The sequence below is a fragment of the Fringilla coelebs genome (assembly GCF_963513975.1).
Source record: "Fringilla coelebs genome assembly, chromosome: 24".
NCBI classification, from domain to species: domain Eukaryota; kingdom Metazoa; phylum Chordata; class Aves; order Passeriformes; family Fringillidae; genus Fringilla; species Fringilla coelebs.
Window position 1 is genome coordinate 6578357 of NC_140050.1, and position 19494 is coordinate 6597850.

The following is a 19494-nucleotide window of genomic DNA, read 5'->3' on the forward strand; positions in this document are numbered from 1 at the left end:
CTTTGTGCATCCCCCTGTCACTAAAACAACGCTTCCAACAGGAAGGAAAACCTGGATTACAATCATTACTGCATTAAAAGTGAGACCAAACAGGCTTTTCCATGTTTCCCAAGGATTTTCCTCTTTTCTCCCCAACACACACACACCTACCTGAGAAGCCTGAAGGGAAAAAAATTTTTAAAAATAAAGTTTGTTTTCCTGAGGAAGAGATTCCAGGGATGGGCTCCAGGTGGATCCCTGGGATGGGAACCACGCTGCACATCCAGAAAACCTCAGGGATTGGAGAGCACCCAAACCACCCACTGCTGCCCCAGGAACTGGGAAAAGCTCACATGAAACAGGGAAGAACAGTTTAAATGCTGCAGAATCACGGAATTCCAGGGTGGTTTGGGTTGGGAGGGACCTTGAAGGCCACCTGGGGCCACCCCTGCCATGGGGACACTTCCCAGTGCCCCAGGTGGCTCCAGCCTGGCCTTGGGCACTGCCAGGGAGGCAGGGGCAGCCCCAGTGCCAGGGCTGCCCACCCTGCCAGGGAAGGATTTATCCCAAATCCCCCAGCTGAGCCCCCTCTCTGGATGTGTGACACCCTCAGAGGGGGACTGAGCAGATCCTGCTCCACTGTCACCAACCTGAGGAATGCCATTTTCATACACCTGTGGAACCATCCAGCAAGGCAAATCCATTCTTTGGGAACTGTGGAGCTTGAACTGAGCTCCAGCTCATCCCCTCAGCACCTCCTGTCTCTGCCAAGCCCATCCAGGGCATTTCTGGTGGCCAGGCCAGGCCAAAGGAACAGGGAAAAGGAGGCAGTGAAGCACCTGAGAGCCCTCCAACTGCAGCATTGCACACAGCAACACCTCCTTTTCATCAATTTAGTACTGGCAAACCAGCAAATGGAGAGAACAGAGGAAATTCTGCATGGCTTTTACCTGAAACTCAGAATACCAGCACCCTGCATCCTACCCACAGGTGCTCTGATCCCAGAAAAATCCCCAAGCTGTGGAGTTCCTGCCTCACACAGACCTCTCCAGGATTCATCAGGACACCAGACATTACGAGTTGTCACTAAAGGTTGCAGCCCAGGATTTATTTCACAGCAGAATGCAACAGCTTCTCTACAAAAGGAGACGGTGTGCATCCAAACCAAGCTGACACGGATACAAAACACAGCCCTTGGAAACAGAATTCCTGATAAAAGCAGAGATTTTTGCAATTCATTCATCAAATTAAATAAGGAGAATGGCTTGGAGGAGAGGAAAGTTCAGGAAGCGCTCTGTGCAGTGAAGACTTCACAAAAATGACAGACCCACCTTAAACCAACCTCTTAATTTAAAACACCACCACAACGACAAGACCACATTCCACTGGGACTCTCATCATTTTGGGATGCCAAGCAGCTCATCCACATCGCAGGGAAGAAAACCTTGCAGCTGCTGAAGGAGTAGCACCCACCTCCTTTACTGGAGGAAGAGTTGGGGTGAAGGTGTTGGGAAAGGTGAAAACCCTGACCCACAATCTGCAGGAGCTTTTGGCTTCACTGATGGACGACTGCAGAGCTCTTATTGCCAGGCCAGACACATTTTTGGCACTTCTAAACCCAAATAATCATGCCTGTTTATATATAATCAAGCTTTCACCATGGCTTTAGTGCTGCAAACTCTGCACGCCCCAATTAAGGGAGAATTTCTGCACTAGAGGAGTTGGAGGGGGCGAGGAATTGCAGCGTGATCCAAGCAGTGAAGACCAGAGGTGTGCAGGGATAAATATTCCCTTTTTCAGGAAGGGGAAAAAAAAAGGAAAAGTCACCTTTGAAAAACAGGGATCTGCCTTCCCAATCCAAGCACCTGAGCTCTCGTAGCTCCCACTGTCCTTTTATTGCTTCTGGAGGTCAGTGTGTTACACAGGTTTTGGTTTTGTTGTTTGTTTTTTTTTTTGTTTGCTAAAAAACCAACAAAGCGACGCACAATGATTTTTATTTTTGGAGCTATTAATAAAAAACCCTCACCTGATCTCTTGGAAACGAGATCCCAGTGCTGAGTGACTCCTGAGCTGCCAATGTTTGCAGTGCGTGGCGCCGTTAAAAATACGAAAAGTTGGCAAAATGCACCCCCCACACCAAAAAAAGGCTGAGAGAGGAGAGAAAAGCTTTTCCCAGCTGTAACATCTGTTCAGTCTGCCTGGCTGACGATGGAACCGGCTCGCCAGGACTCCCCAGCGGGAGGAGGAACTTTCTGGAGCTGTTCTGTCCTTCCCTCTCCCCCAGCCCCAGAGCCCCCCAGAGTCACCTCTGGCTCGTCACCTGCGGGAGGATGACGGGGGCGCAGGCGATGCCGGCAAAAGACTCTGGGAAGTGCAAGTCCCTCTCCCACTCGTCCGTCTCCGTGTTGTAGACCTGCACGATGCTGGTCACGTTGTTCAGGTGCCAGTTGTAGCCCCCCACGATGTAAATCTTTTTTTCCAGGAGGCAGCAGCCGGCCTCCGACTGCCCCGCGCGCATCGGGCTCACCGTGGTCCACTGGTCCGTCTCGGGCACGTAATATTCCACGGCCAGGACGTCGAAGCACCGATCCACGTGGTCCATGCGGCCTCCCAGGGCGTAAATCCTGCCGTTGGCGCTGACCATGGCGTGCAGCACCCTGGGCTCGTTCATGGGCGTCTTAAACTCCCACTGATCGGAGGCGGGGTCGTAACAGTGCAGGGCTTTCTTGTCCTCCACGGAGATGCCGTAGCCCCCCGAGATGTAGAGCTTGTCCCCCACCGTGGCCCCGGCGTGGCCCCACGTCCTGCGCTTCAGGGAGCACACGTAGCTCCACTCGTTGTCCTTGGGGCAGTACTTCTCCACCGAGGCCAGGCTGCCCGAGCGGTTGCGGCCGCCCGTGGCGTAAACCATCCCTCTCAGCACGTTGAGCTGGAACTGGATCCTGCTCTCCTGCATGGCCTGGATGCGCAGCCACTGGTTGAGGTGCGGGTCGTAGCGGTAGGAAACGTCCACGGCGCCCTCCCCGCTGCGGTACTGCAGCTGCTGCCCTCCCACCAGGTAGACGAAGTTGTCCAGCACGGCCACGCAGGAGTGGCTGCTGCCCACCTCCATCTCGGTCAGCTCGCGGAACTGGCGCCCGCCGGCGTCGGGCAGGCAGAAGACCTTGGAGCTGACGGTGCGGTCGTTGTCGGTGTAGGGGGTGCCGCCGAAGGTGACGAGGGACAGCACGTCCGAGCGGATGGCCGTGCGCGGCGACTGCATCTCGTGCTGCCGGAAGGGCAGGATCTGGTAGTTGAAGGCTTCCAGCAGGTACTGGCGGCACAGCACGTCCTCCACCATGATGTCCAGGGTCTGCACGCTGTCCACCAGCTCCGAGGACTTCATCAGCGGGAAGCGGATGTGGCAGAGCACCTGGCTGGCGCTGGCGCGGCGCGCCGGCTCGAACTGCAGCCAGCGCACGGCGGCGCGGAACAGCTCGATCTCGCTGCAGCTCTTGAGCTTGTTGCTCTGCAGGAAGAACACCAGGCGCTCCAGGGGCAGGTGGAGGAAATCCTCCTCCTCGGAGATCTGCAGGAAGTGCCTGAAGGTGAAGGCGTCCACGGATTCCTTGAGGGAGGCCAGGCTGAAGGTGGTGGCCATCTGGCCGATGTTGAGGCACGTCTCCACGCTCATGGCCGACTTGAGGAACTCCTCGCACAGCTCCACCACCGGCACCATCTGCAGGAAGACGGCGGCTCCCAGCACGTCCTGGATGCAGTCGAGGTCCAGAGTGACCTCGGCGCTGTAGGCGAAGTCGATGATGTGCTTCAGGCCCTTGGCAGACACGCCTTTGAGCTCGATCACGTCCTGGCTGGCTTCTCTCATCCCGCCCGTGAACATGGCCCTGCAGGTCAGCAACACAAACAGAAAAATCCCCCCCCTGCTTCAGCAAGAGATGCAGCACCTCGGAATTGGATTTTATTTAACACTCTGATTCTCTCGGGGTGGGGAAGGGGGGAATAAATCAAGGCTAAATCTCCACGAGCCAGGAGAAATGAGAGTGTGCAATGACTTACATAAGGCTTGCATAAACAGCGCACTGAGGAGGAATATTCAGCAATTGGAGAAGTTTTTCAATCCCGCTGGCAGCAGGAATAGGAGCAGACCACAGGACCAAGCTCCAGGAAGAGGCAGAGCTGCCAGAGCAGGGAGTGAACGATTCTGGACACCAACAAATCCGTGATATCCAACCAAAAAGGATCCCATGGGATCTGCACCAGCAGAGACTGGCAGCTGCACCCTGAAGGGTTTTAGGTTTAGGTTTAGGATCTGGGGGCACAAGGAAGGAACACACCTGTGGTGGGAGGCCAGTGACTCCTGGCAGCAAGACCTTTAGGCCCTGTTATCCTGTTACCTCACAGGGAACTACGAAATGGCTCAAAAATTGCAGGTGCAACACATCTCATGAACAGCTTTGGTCTTCCAGCAGAACCTCCCCTCCAAGGCTCCCTCCCAAGGCCTGAAAAAATGGGAGCTGCAGCCCCTGCAGCAGGGGGCTGACAGGCAATTAAACAAAACTGGGGGGAAAAGGCTCAGTTACAGCACAGCTGCGAGCACAGCACTCGCCCAGGCCAGCAGAGCTCAGGCCCTGGATCACCTCCTGGGGAGGCTCCTCAATTCCACAGGAAGCACATTCCACTCCGAGCCGGGGAGGCTGCGGCTCCCAGCGCCGGCGGCGGGATGGGGACGGGGCTGCACTGGTGGGGTTTGGGCCTTTTTTGGCCCTTTGGGCCATTCCCAGCCCATTCCAAGGAGGTTTTGTTGCCCAGGGGTGGCTGGGGGTGAAGGTTTGCACCCCGTGGTGCTCCAGGAGCGGTGGCAGAGCAGTTGTGGGTCGGGCAAAGTCAGAGCAGGTGACGTGGAGTGACACGGGGTGACGTGGAGTGTCACCACTCCCTGCCACTGCACAGGTGTCCCAGCAATCCATGAAATGTCACACAAAGGGTCTGAAAACTGCACTTTTTGGGCTGGTTTTTTTTTCCACCTGCTCTTTTCCACGGGAAAGGTAAATCTGTGGTGTCACCAGAGCCGCCTGTGCCGACTCCAAGGTGAGAGTCAGCCCCAAAGAATGCTGAGCAGACCCTGCATGGACACGGGAATAAAGGAATATCTTGGGAACGCTGTCAAAAGACAGGAGTTCCAAGTTTCCTGTCCAAACCAGGCTAGAAAACCTGCTGCCTTCCAGCATAAACCCAAGAAATCCTCAATGACCTAAAGAAGGAAATATCTGCCTGTGAGATCAGCCTGCTGTAACCGAGTGACCAGGAACGCTGTTCCCAATTATTTGTCCGTGCAGCAGATGAGAGAGTTCTGCAGAAATCCCAGCACATCCCAGGTCCCAGCCCTGATCCCTCGCCCCACAGGACACCCAGCCACGTGTGTGCTCCTGCACCAGCTGAGCAGGGAGAGGAAAGTCTTCATTGTTGCCATGCTGAAGACAAATCATCAACTAGAATGCAATTCCCTTCAAAAGTGTTATGGTTCTAAAATGCTGATTATATAAATGCCTCAATTTCACTCTTTTCCCTCCCCCTTCCTGCAGAAAAAAAAAAAAACACAGAGAAATTTCAAAAACTGGATTATTATTACTCCCCAGGACAACCTCCTGGAGCACCACTGAAGTTCTGAGGAGGAACCCACTCAGCAATTCGATTTTGACAGTGAAATCACCCTGGCAGTGGCCCTGCACCCAGCAGGGAGGAACAAACCAGTGCCATCAGCATTTGGGGAGAGCAGCTCCAGGATGAATTGTGTGCCTGCTCAGTTTGGAGCCCCCATCCCTGGAGGTGCCCAAGGAATTCCTGGACGTGGCACTCAGTGCTCTGGGCTGGTGACAAGGTTGAACTTGATGACCTTGGAGATCTTTTCCAACCTCAGGCACGATTCTGTGACAGAGGCAAGATGGATGAAACTGCTATTTTGACTCAGGACTGAATTCCCTGCCCTGCAATTGGCTCCCTCTGCATTAATTTGGCTGCAGGAACTCCTCAAAGTGCTTCAGACAATTCTCCCAGACCTCACTTGGTGCTCTCAGCCCGGGGGCAGGGAGCCCTGCAGACAGAGCAGTGGTGGCTAAAGAGAACAGGAGGATGGGATGCCTCATTTTGGAGCCTCACTGCCACTTCCAAATCAGCTCCAGTGGCTCCAACAGCCAAAGCAGCATCAACACCTGCCCAGGTGGGGTCAAAACCTGAGCTTGGGCTCCTGCCTTGGCCCAGCAGCTGCAGCTGAACGAACCTGAGTGCAGAGGGACTGATCCTGAACCTCCACCTGCCTGCAGGACACCCGTGGAGCAAACCAAACCTCCAAAGGCTTCTGCAGGGTGGGACTTTTGGGGTGTGGTGGGGAGGTTGGGGTGGGGAGGATGGGAAGACAGCAAACCCACAGGAAAGGTGAAAGTGCCTGCTTCCCTATGGGATTCTCACCTGAAATAGTCACTGCAGGCAGCCAAGACAACTTTATGAACCTGAAACACTTCATTATTTATAGTGAGGATGACATCAAGCAGCTGAGCCTGGGCTCGGAGCGAGGCCAGTCCCTGCAGCAGCGTGGTGCTGTGGCCAGGAGCAGAGAACGTGCATTTCAGGGTGCTGTTCTTGTCAGCCATGCTAAAAACAGAACAAGAGAGACAGGCTGGTTTGAGATGAACACAGAATGTCAGATACCCACCCAGCCAGATGGGGACACACGGCAACTGGCACCAGCTGGAAGGCAAATTCCCACCTCCACAGCCACCCGGAGAGCACCAGCACCTCCAGCTCCCTTCTCCCAGCACAAAACACTTCCACGTGTTCCAGACATCCTCTGGCACTGCTGACAACCCTGCAGCACACCACGTGGGGCTCCAGACAGCACCCAGACATCTCCTGGGGCCACAACCTCCCAGGAATGTTGGTGTCTCCAGGCTGGGCTGCCCCAGAGTCCACCCTGACCTCCAGTTCAACCACAGCACCGCGTCCCAGTTGCTGCTTCTCCTCACCACCTTCCCTGCCTGCAGCTGCTGAACTCCCTGCTCCGGCCAAGGACAGCCCTGCCAGCCCCATTTGATCCTTCCCTTCTGCCTGACCCCCAGGAGAGGAGCAAAAAGCAAAATATTGCACGGCACTGGCCGCCCTGAATAACGTCAGCTGGTTGAGCTGCACTGTCCACAGTCCCCTCCCAGCGTAAACATCTCCCTGCTTTTCCCAGTGCCTCTGCACGTGTTCCCCAGCAGCATCCCGGGATCTGCCTGCCCTCAGATGCACTTGTCAGCGGGAACAGCAGGAGCCCTGCTCCGGGGGAACAGCCTGGGGGATGCTCTGCAAAGAACTCCGGGACCCACTGCAAGATTCCCGCTTGTGGGAAATCCCAAAATCATTTGGAAAATTTAATCCAGCTCTGACTGACTTTACAGGATCAGGATCCTGCATGCTGCTGGGGAGAAAACACAGGGATCAATATTCAGGATGGGGCTGATGCTTCCAGGAGCATCCTGCTGCTTGGTCCCTGCGTTTTTGAGGAATGTTTTATGGAAAACGTGACCTCAAAAAAAAAATCCCAAGGAGATTATCCCGAGTCTGGGAAGGTGTGTGAGCTGCTCCCAAATCCACAGTGGGAGGGTGCACTTAGGCCTGCACTTAGAGGGAATTATCATCACTATTATCATTATTATTATTATTATTTAGGTGGAATAAAGCAAGGGAGCCAAAAAGGAGTAGGCTGGGTTGAGTAATCCCAGGGTTTGCTCCAAAGCTCCTCCCTAAGAACTCCCTGGAACAACAACAGCCACACACAATGGACCAAACGAGCCGGCGAGGTCAGGGAAGAGTCAGGGAGATGGGATAACAAAAAAAGGGGATGTAAACAATCCTCAAACAATGAGGGACAAGGGACAGGGCTCGCTCCTATCGGGTTGCAATTTCCTGCAAGCTTTAGGGAGAGGGAGCGAGGGGAAATCTGGGATGTCCATCAGAGCACTGGGAGCTCTGGAGCTCGCTGGGATGCACAAAGCAAACCTTGGCAGGCTGGTTCGAGCTCCTCAGGCTTGGGAATGAGCCTCAAAATCCATGGGAGCTCCTGCTGGGATGGCTGGTGGTGCTCAGCTGGGGTAGGGTGGTCTGAAATCCCCACCCTAAAATCAAAGCACTCTAAAGAGCCTCAGAGCAGAGTATTCCTCGCTGGAATAAAAAGGATTAGCAAAAAGGCAGCTGCTGACAGGACCTTTATCCACACTCTGCAAGCCAAGAAATGTCTGTCCACTCCAGCTCTTCCCGAGGAAAAAAGAGGGAAGAGATTGGAGGGATTCTCAGCAGTCAAAGCCCTTTCCCTCTCCTCTCTGGAGCCTGGATTTGCTGGGGGAGGAAGGAGGAAAGGTCCAGCAGCAGCACAGGCTGGACAGGTAAAATCCACAGGGATGGATCCAGCAGGAGCCCAAAGTCCTGAGTTTGTTGTCACTTTGTCACACTCCATCTCTGCAGGAGTCTCCTCATGGGAATTTTCCTCAATTTCTTTTTTTTTTTGGGCACTGATTTCAAACATTCCTCATCCCAGTCTTGGGGTTCATCCCTATGGGAATGCTGTCCCTGGATCCACAGGCAGCACGGGTTCAAACAATGAGCATCACTTGCACAAATATTCCTTTATTTTCCTTTTCCTCAATTCACTTTGACAGGATTAGCTCAGGGCAGGTTGGCCCATCTGTGTGGAATAAAGGTGTTTGGATGTGGGATTCATTTCAACAGGTAATGGAACAGCTACTCCAGGAAAAACTCTGTGTTCTGGTTCCTCTGTCTATTTACAGGGATAGAATAAAAGGATCCAATGATTACACAATACCCTGAAGGAGGAAAAAAATCAAATAAAACAAAAGAAAAGCATTGCTAATGTCCAGTAAAAAACAAAACAAAACAAAAGGATTTTAAGGAGAAAAAAAAACCAAAAGGATTTTAAGGAGGAAAAAAAAAAGATGGAAACAAAACAAAATCCACACAAAGCATGAGAAATCAAGCAAGGGATTTATGGAAAACAAAGGGGGAGGAGGAGAGGTGAGAGAACAGCACCAAGCGGTGTTTGCTCTGCGGGGAGAAAAAAGGGATTTGTGATAAGAGCAGGCTTGGCTGGACACGGGAGCACGCCTGAATCCACGGCCTTGGCTCCCACCCCAGCACTGGGAATGAAGGAAGAAGAGGAGCAGCAGTTGGATTGCCAGAGAGTGAAAAATAAATATATAAAAGCCCGGAGCACAAAAGGAAGCCTTGAACATGTGAGAGCGCCTTTGTGAGGCTGTCGCTATCTCATCCCAGATCTCCAAATGCCGTGTACTTGTTGCTTAACAATTTGTTACAGCAGGAACAGCCTGGAAGACAAAACTTGGGAAGAGTTTTGTCTCCTCCTCCTCGCAGCTCAGAACGTGCCCCGGGAGATAAAAGCCTTTCAGCACAACAGGGAGAAAGTGTTTATTCCGCTGCTTCCCTTTCCTCGGGAGGCAGGGCTGGAGAGCTTCTGGAATTTTCCTGGGGATGCTCATCCTCAAGAAAGTGGAGTTTCTGTGCTCAGAGAGTCCTTCAACAGCTCGGCCTGGAGCGGGGTCAGGCGTGGGGTTGAATTTCTCCGTTGGAAAAACGCAGGACACAAGAATGGCACCCACACCAACATCCCACGGCAGAGCTCCCAACACCCTGCCACCAGCAGGGCCTCTCACGTGGCGCTGTGGGCACAAAGGTGGCTTTGCAGAACAGGATTCCCCCTTTCCATATGGAAACAGCTGTCAAAGGGATCTTTATATCCGTGGCACGCACGGCGGGGGCAGCTGGAAGCCGACAGCAGCGAGCCGGGAGGGCGATGCCTTCTGGGCAGCAGCCTCAGAGGCTCTGGAAACATCCCTGGGAACATCCCTGGGAACATCCCTGGGAACATCCCTGGGAACATCCCTGGTACCCCAGTTGCAGCCAGGGAACGAGTAATGGGATTGAGGATTTGTCTCCAGCCGCTGCTCTGAAGCCGGATCGCTTCCAATCCTCTGCGGTGGCTGCGGGATGGAGTCAGCGTGGGGGAAAGCAAGCCCAGGCTGAACCCTGGCGCTGGGGAGGGCGTGGAGGTGTCCCAGAGAGGGTTAAGGGAGTGGTTCCAGGCAGGGAAGGCAACACAGGGCCAGAAATCCTCCTGCTGCTGCACCCAGAGAGGAGCCCTCAGCCCCGGCTCACCGAGCTGGGGCTTTGCTCACGCCTTTCCCAGCTCGGGTTTTGACCAAAACCAGATGCAGAGAGGAGGCACCTGGACACCCCAGAGGCCTCTGAAGCTGAGATGTTGAGGGCCACACTTCAGGAATCAGCTCAGGCACAAAGAACATCCCAAGAACAAGCGGCCCCTGGCGCTGCCTCCTCCGTTCCCCACGGCGTCACGTGGAAGCCAAGATGCGTTTCGAGCTAATGAATCATTTTTACCAAATCTGTGCTGATGATTAAAAACATCAAAGCTGGAATTAAAGGCTTACCAAGCATGAGTTCATATTTCAGCATGTTTGCAACCACTGCTCAAGTACAAGTGGAGAGAATTAGAGCAGGACAGATTGTAACATTTTAGTGATTGAATTAAGGGAGAAAAATCTGCCTGTCGTGTTCCTCCTCTTCTTTTACAACATGCAAGGAGGGGCACTGTGGTGCTCTCCATCCCAGCTCAGCATCCCCACATTTTCCCACTTTTTGGGCAGGTGGTGCTGGGTAATTTTTCATCCAGGAGAAACTGGAGGGGGTTTGGCAGGATTCCTGAGCGGGGCAAACTTCCAACAGCCAAACTCTTCCAGAAGCGCCAGCTCCAGAGGTGGGACCCTGCAGGGAAGGGCTGGGGGACAGGAGGGGAAGGGGGAAAAGCAGCAGAATGTGGGGAAAAGCACCAGGTATGGAGTGGCACAGCTTTTCCAAGGCTAAACAAAAAGAGCTGGGGTTGCAAAATAGCCAGCAAGGCACCTGCAAGGGATTTTTTGTGGTGAGAGAAGCAGAACTCCCATAAAGCTGGAGAGTAACTTTATTTAGAACATAAGGTATGAATATTAAGGACCTTCTTTAGGTACCTTTGACAGGCAGCATTATAGATATTTTAATAATGCAAATCATTTAATGCCTTTAGTTTCATGCCTAAGTAAAAAAACACATTTAGATTCTGATTTTTAAACTACAATTAAGACACTTAAAATCAAAACAAAAGTCAAACTCCCTCAGATAAGTCACTGGTAGCCATGGTGACTGTAATATTTCAGATCCTAAGGCTTTATATCACATGCCCAAACGATGAAAATGAGTTTTCAGCACTTCACACTCACAAATGCTACGTTAGGGCAGAAAGGCTGAGCCCTTCGCTGCGGATTTGCTGCTTCCCAAACTCTCATTTGGAATTTTGGGAGAATGTTCCTGTGGCTTTTGCATCCCTCTAAGAAGACACAGCAAGGAGTTTCCTTGGAAGTTTGGGGGGCAAGGAAGTTGAGGCACAAAAATCCCTGCCCTGTTAACCTACTTCTGCTCCCAACAGCACTCACAGCCTACCCTGGCCAAATTAGAAAACCACAATAAGCACTTAATGATCAGCAACTAATTAAATATTAACACTCTGAATGAAGGGGATGTTTTCCAGCGAAACAAAATCGTCCTCAAGAAAGATACGGGCGCAAAAAAAAAAGTGTTTAATCGATTTCTTTGTTCTCTTTTCCAACTCCTTCCCTTAATTTCTCCCATTTCCCTCCTCTGCCTCCACTCATTTTCCACTCCTGACACCATCTCTTTCATCAAAGTAATAAATAAAAGGAGAGAGCCTGAGACTAATATCGCTGTTTAAAAGTGACTGGCAATTTGCAGGGCTCAAATAAAGAGATTACAAATGGGGCTGACTTTCAGGAGTGAAAATAATGGACCTCTGGAAAATGCCTCAAGTGCAACAGGAAAGTTTGAAAAGTCTCCAGCCCCAAAATTTAAGGGAATTTATTGTTTGGCAAAGGGAGAGCAAAGAAGCATTCACTATTTAAGAAAGAAAAAGGACAAAGCCCGGCAAACAAAGCTTTTTTTCAGTTCTGTTCCAGGGCTCTAAAGGCTGGTTCCTCTTCCAGCAGCCGGACTGGTCAGCACTGGCGTGGGACTGGGCACTGCTGTGCTCCCACACTGACCACTGCCGGCCAGCCCAGGCCTGACTCAGCCCTGCAGCCTCGTGAAAACAGCAATTAAAGCTGGATTTTACAAAACTCAGGAGGCACCTGGTTCATTTTCCAGTGCTTTCTTCCTCAGGTCCTGCTGTTCCCCTGATTTCTTTATCTGCATCCCATTTCCCCCAGGCTGGAAAACCAAGGAGACCCTGGAGCCCGAAGGTAAAGCAGCAAGAAGCTTTTCAATTTATTTATTTGTTAAATATTACTTTTTTAATGCCCTTAGAAGTCTCAGACATTTCCAAATCTCTGTTTTTCTTTTCTTCTGAGCCGGGCTCGCTCGGGGCCCAGCAGACACACACGAATTTTATTCTGCTCCCAGGCATCAATCAGGAGGTTGTTTGCAAGCCAAAGGAGGTGGGATTTTGGTTTCTGCACTAATAAAACTGGATGGCTGTCAAAAAGCTGGCTGGCCTGGTAAAACAGAGCAGCAAAAAAGCAGAGGGTGAAAGATGTGAACATGTTCAACTCTGCCACCGCCCGGGGTTCCAACGTGAGGCTCTGGGTGGGACAGGCTGCACCCAGGAAAAATTGGGGGGGGAGGAAGAAAAACAGCAAGAAATAAACCCCAGAATCAGATTTTTTAAATGCTTCTGTCACAGAGCCAGAGGCATCTCTGTGCTGGTGCAGTGGGAAAAGCAGTTTGGTGCTGGTTCCTCAGCAGCCAGAAGGACCAGTGGACTCTCAGGTCCATGAGCCCAGGTTTGGACACCAGGGCTTGGAGGGGCAAAAATGCCACAGTGAGATTATTGACAAGGATTTGCCATTTCTCTTTTTTTATATTTAGAGCCACCACAGGGGGTTTTGTCCTCTACTGGGCTTTTCCTCAGTCCTGCCCAAAGCTGGTCCCGGCTAAGAAGTGACAGCTAGAGAGGTGACACTCTTCACCAACCCATCCCTGCCCTGTCACCACCTCAACTGAAACAGGAAGATGCTCCCCCAGCCCACAAACTTGATAATTATTTTTTGTCAGCCCCAAAGCTAATCCCTCTGAGCCAGGAACAAAGAGAGCAAACACAAAAATCACTCGGAGCATGTCCATGACGGTGACAGCAGTGACAGAGCCAGGCACACAGGGACCCTCGGAGCGTGGAGTTTACAACCCATAAAATCCAGGCACACCCCCAAGCTGGGGCTCGTTACACACTCAATACTCCCTGACAGCTCTGCCTTAAACACTCCACGTTTCCCCAGCTCAGGGTCAAACCCTGCAGCGCAAAAAGTGAAATTAGAGCAGTGCCACGTCCAAACCAACCCAAAAATCCGAGCTGTGCCCGGCTGCTGGAACAGCCCGAGGGAGCAGCGGGTGCTCCTGAGCCTCTCCCAGCAGTGCAAAGGCCGGGAGGCACCTAGTGGTGTCGGGAAGCACAGCAGAGCCACCAAGGCCACCCCAAAAGTGTCACCTGGGCCACACAGGCACTGCTGGACACTGCCCTCCTGCCCTGCGCCCGCTCCCGTGGCACCCTGCCACCCCTGGGAGCCGAGCTGATCCATGGCATGGTGTCCATCCCAAAATCTGCCAGGACCTGCCACCCCTGGGAGCAGAGCTGATCCATGGCATGGTGTCCATCCCAAAATCTGCCAGGACCTGCCACTCGTGGAAGCTGAGCTGATCCATGGCATGGTGTCCATCCCAAAATCTGCCAGGACCTGCCACCTCTGGGAGCAGAGCTGATCCATGGCATGGTGTCCATCCCAAAATCTGCCAGGACCTGCCACTCCTGGGAACCCAGAGAGCTGATTCATGGCATGATGTCCATCCCAAAATCTGCCAGGACCTGCCTGGGCTCTGCACAGCTCAGTGACCTCTGGGTCACCTTCCCTGTGGGGACAGCCCATGCCAGCTCTGCCAGCAGCTCTGGCAGGCTCCCCAGTGCACGGAGAGCACTCCCCAGTCTGTCCCACACCCCCATCCCACTCCACACCTGGGGAGAGGTCAGGGAAGTTCCAGCTTTTCCAGGAGTGCCGGGAGCAGGGCTTGTGCCAGGCTGTGTGTGCAGCAGGATTGCACAGCCCGGGCAATGTGGCAATAGAGCAGGAGCAGGTACGTGCAGGGCAGGAGCTCCTCTCCCCTCCCTGCACCTCCACCCTCCAGATTAGAGCCTGGCAGCAGCCAGGGAGCTCAGGAAAATGCAGCACAAAGTGATGGAAGAGCACGGAGCAGCAGCAAACAGAGAGCCCCATTCCTTTCGTGGAAATGAAGGAATTGGTGTTTTCCAGCACTCAGCATCAAATTCCAGCTCAAATCTGCTTGCAGCCCATTCCTCTCCTGAGCTGAACCCTCTGCACTCAGGTTTGTCCCCATCACACCATTGTTTTTTCTCCCAGCTCTGTCTGGCACAGGCTTTGTGCCACCCAAGGCCACCAGAACAGCTTTTCTTAAAGATCCCGAATTTCTGTGCAACTCCAGCACTTCTTAATAAATGAGAAAGTGGGGGAGACACTTTAGCCACGTCCTGCTGTGCAAGGCTCCTCCTTACAAAGCCACACAACACTCAGAGGTAGGACAGGAACCTGTAAAGCATCCCCCAAGTTTACTTTTGGTCTAAATAAAACCCCCAGCTCAGGACTCTCCCAACACTGCAAGAGCAGGCAGCAGTTATTTTTACAGTGATTCAGTCTGAGCATAAACATTTACACCACGTCTACCAGATCTAACAACTAAATCTGTCTGAAACTTGCCATGTGGCAGAGGATAGATCATAGAAACCCCACAAAAACTCCACTGCAGCTCCAAAAGGGAAAAAATACCAAGGCTGATTGAAGGGCGAAGCTGGAGATGACAGGAACACCAAAGCAAGGCAGCCTCACCCCCCTTTGTGGTTTTACTCCATCCCCCTGGACATTTCTCTCCTTCCCACCACTTTCTCAGAAGGAATAAAGTTTGGGAAGCTCAGGTCAGCATTCCCTTGATGGGAACCCAGGTATTTGTGAGAAGACCTTGCCTGTTCATCCTGGTTTTCACAGCAAACACTCCGCTGTGTCCTTCAAGGGATTACTCCCAATTAATTCCTCAGCAGCTTGTCTGGACACCTCAATTAATTCCCATGGAAAGGCCTGCAAAGGGACATTCTCTCCAGCATCTGGGATGATGTTTTTCCCAGATTTTTGTGACCCTGCTCTGCACAACCCCACCTCACCAAGGCTGCAGCAATGATGGCTCAAGCACAGAAGCTTCTCCTGCTGAGGCTCCCAAAAGGTTCCAAGTTTCCTCTCCCCAACCCCAAAGCACATCCCCCAGTGCTGCAGAGTGAATTCTGCAGCCTGAAACTCTCCCTCTAGGTGATAATGAGGGCTGGGAGTAAAATATGAAACCTAATTGTAAGTCATGAAATTCTACCCAAGGAGGAAGAGAGGAGAAAAAATAAAAAAAAACACCCAAACCTCAAGTTTATTTCAAAATAGAAGATTGGGGTAATTTGCTTTTTAATGCCCAGGAGTGGCTTTATCTGGTGCCATCAGCGTGGCCTTTTGTCCCCACGGTCTTGCACAGCCTGTTCTGTGTTGAATGGAAGGACAGGATCCCAGCAGAGAGGTGAATTTTCCTGCTCCGGGGCAGCCAGGCAGCTCCCGGGCAAGCAGTAGCAATTCCAAAGATGGAAATTGTGCCCGTGGTGTTGGAGCTGCAGTGCACCATCCAAATGGCATGTGTGAAAGAGCCCCGAGCCTCTGTCCTCCTGCCTCAGAGAGCAAAGAAGAAGTGCAAAAAGTCACAAGTGGAAGCACCTAACAAGGAATCATCGCTGACAGGGAATGCCCTTGGAATCCTCCTCACGCTCCACAGCACACCCAAAGTCCTCCATCAGGTTTCTCCTCGTATTGCCCAATAAATCCACCTTCAAACAAGTAAAAAAACCTTTAAACTGCCGACCAACAAGAAGCAGGATCCAAACTTGAACGGGCTTTGCTTTAAAATTAACAAAGAAAATAAACAGGCAGCGATAGGGAACACGACGGAGCTGCAGCTCGGGGGAATAAAACTGCTGCAGCTCCAGCCTGGGTGATTTATCACAGCCCTGAAACAAATTACTTCCATTTCTCACTGCTGCACACCCAGGGAACTCCCAAGTGCCAGGGGAGAAGTGCTACCAACACCTGGAGTGAGAAGTGCTGGGATTCCTGTCTGAGAAAGGAAAGGGAGGCGCAGAGGGATAAAATGAGATGCTGCAGGTGACACAGCATGGAGCTTCACAGAGCACAGATGGTTATTAGGGGAAAAAATGGAATATGTCTATAGGTGAGGATTCAGAGAGGCTTCTCCAGACTGAACAATGCCTGGGAGAGCTTCCCCTCCGCGGCGTGACACACACGGGCGCTTATTGCAGGAGGCAGCGCTGGAAGCTGAGGATAAACGGGGCTTTGAGGGGAAGTGACAGCCAGACAGCACCAGGAAAACATCCCTGAGACAGACAGACAGCACAACTGCCCCAGACAGACAGGACGACTGCCCCAGACAGACAGACAGCACCAGGAAAACATCCCTGAGACAGACAGAGAGCACAACTGCCCCAGACAGAGAGCACAACTGCCCCAGACAGAGAGCACAACTGCCCCAGACAGACAGACAGCACAACTGCCCCAGACAGGCACCTCAACTGCCCAAGCACTGTTCTACACAAACCCAGGATGGCAAAACAGGGAAACTCTGGGAACAGAAACTCCGCCGTGAGCAGGAACCACCTGCAACACCCAGAGCATCACCCTGACAGGTACCACAAACCCCTGACAGGTACCACATCACCCTGACAGGTACCACAAAACCCTGACAGGTACCACAAACCCCTGACAGGTACCACATTACCCTGACAGATACATCACCCCAACAGACACCACAAAACCCTGACAGGTACCACATCACCCTGACAAGTACCACAAAACCCTGACAGGTACCACATCACCCTGACAGGTACCACAAAACCCTGACAGGTCCCACATCACCCCAACAGGTACACAAAACCCTGACAGGTACCACATCACCCCAACAGACACCACAAAACCCTGACAGGTCCCACATCACCCCAACAGACACCACAAAACCCTGACAGGTACCACATCACCCCAACAGGTACACAAAACCCTGACAGGTCCCACATCACCCCAACAGGTACCAGCTGCCCTGTGCGCCCTTCAAAGCCTGAGTGACCCTCCCCAAATCAGGGACTGGGGGTCTGCAGGCACAGCAAAGGGATGGGAGGCAGCAGAATGGGCCTGAACCACCAAAACTTGGGAGTCTCTGGAAGTGCTACACCCGGTGTCTCTATCAACCCACAGAGCTGGGGGCTCCAGGGAGGGACTCACTGGGGGGGCTTCACTGTGTGGATTCACTATAGGATTCACTGAAGGATTCACTATAGGATCCACTGTATGGATTCACTGTATGGATTCACTATAGGATTCACTGTAAGATTCACTGTATGGATTCACTGTATGGATTCACTGTATGGATTCACTATAGGATTCACTATAGGATTCACTGTAGGATTCACTGTATGGATTCACTATAGGATCCACTGTATGGATTCACTGTATGGATTCACTATAGGATTCACTGAAGGATTCACTGAAGGATTCACTGTATGGATTCATTATAGGATTCACTGTAGGATTCACTACAGGATTCACTATAAGATTCACTGTAGGATTCACTGTATGGATTCACTATAGGATTCACTGAAGGATTCACTATAGGATTCACTGAAGGATTCACTATAGGATTCACTGAAGGATTCACTGTAGGATTCACTGAAGTATTCACTGTAGGATTCACTGAAGGATTCACTGTATGGATTCACTATAGGATTCACTGAAGAATTCACTGTATGGATTCACTATAGGATTCACTGTATGGATTCACTATAGGATTCACTGTATGGATTCACTATAGGATTCACTGTAGGATTCACTGTAGGATTCACTATAAGATTCACTGCAGGGTTCCCTATAGGATTCACACTATTTTCTGCTTTAGAGCTTCCCCCAAACCTCAGCCTCCCTCCTCACACACCCCACGAGCAACAGCGTCGCTGCTCATCACGATCGTTCCCTTCCCGCGGGGCCCGCTCAGGACAATCCCCGCACCGGGTACACCGGGCACCAAGAACCGGGTACACCGAGAACCGGGTACACCGAGCACCGGGCACCGAGCACCGGATACACCGGGCACCGAGCCCCGGGCCGTGCTGCCGCCCGCCGGCGCCCCCGGGCAGCGGCTCTCGGTGCGGCCGGGCCGGCTCCCGGTGCGGCCGGGCCCGGGGGAGGCGCGGAGCCCCGCGGGCCGATGGGGCCCGGCCCCGCTGCCCGGCCTAGGCCGCGCCGGCCCCGCTCACCTGCTCGGCCGCTCCGCGCCGAACTCGGCCCCGCCGGACTCCGCCATCGCCGAGCGCCGCCGCCGCCGCCGCCGGTGCCGCGGGGGAGGCGGCGGGGCCGCCGCGTTAAAGGCGCAGCAGCGGCGGGGACCGGGAGCCGCGGGCTCCGCTGCGAGCCCGCCGGGCCTGGCGCCGCCCCGCCGCCACCGCCGTGTCACCGCCCCGCGGGAGAGCGGGGCTGGCAGCGCTGCCCGGGGATGGGGCTGTCACCTGCCCCCGGGGCTGAGGACCGGGGGCTGTCACCTCCCTGCAGGGCTGGGGGCTGTCACCTGCCTGCAGGGCTTGGGGACCGGGGGCTGTCACCTGCCCCCGGGGCTGGGGGACCGGGGGCTGTCACCTCCCTGCAGGGCTGGGGGACCGGGGGCTGTCACCTCCCTGCAGGGCTGGGGGCTGTCACCTGCCCCCGGGGCTGGGGGATTGGGGGCTGTCACCTCTGTCCTGGGCTGGGGGACCGGGGGCTGTCACCTCTATCCTGGGCTGGGGGATTGGGGGCTGTCACCTCCCCGTGACCGAGGGCATCGAGGGTCTGTCACCCCCCCAGACTGCAGGGACCAGGACTCTGTCACCCCCCAAATGAGGACTTTGAGGGTCTGTCACCCCCCCTAGACTGCGGGGACCAGGACTCTGTCACCCCCCGACTAAGGACTTTGAGGGTCTGTCACCCCCCCAGACTGCAGGGACCAGGACTCTGTCACCCCCCGACTGAGGACTTTGAGGCTCTGTCGCTGCCTCCTGGCTGGGAGGACTTGCGGTCCTGTCCGCAGGGATGTCCCAGGAGATGCCACCGCCCCGCAGCCGCGGGCTCGCAGGGTCTGTCACCACCGCCCAGCCACCAGCTCCTTCCCTCCGAGCATCATCCCGCCCGCGTCCTCCTTTTCTGCAGCCTGGAAATCCCAGCGCTTCCCTCGGGCTTCCACCTGCGCACCGCTCGGTGTCACCTGCGG

The 19494-nt window shown here is 53.5% G+C and overlaps 1 protein-coding gene across 1 annotated transcript; it reads right to left on the reverse strand.

The window, feature by feature from the left end:
* Window positions 1-1120: 1120 nt before the first annotated feature.
* On the reverse strand, window positions 1121-18679 carry KLHL26 (kelch like family member 26). Its single transcript, XM_084221239.1, has 3 exons — window positions 18512-18679; window positions 6445-6627; window positions 1121-3863 (listed from the first exon to the last, which is right to left on the reverse strand). The coding sequence occupies exons 1-3, from the start codon at window positions 18556-18558 to the stop codon at window positions 2282-2284; spliced, it is 1812 nt and encodes a 603-aa protein (XP_084077365.1). The 5' UTR covers window positions 18559-18679; the 3' UTR covers window positions 1121-2281.
* Between the last annotated feature and the right edge of the window lie 815 nt (window positions 18680-19494).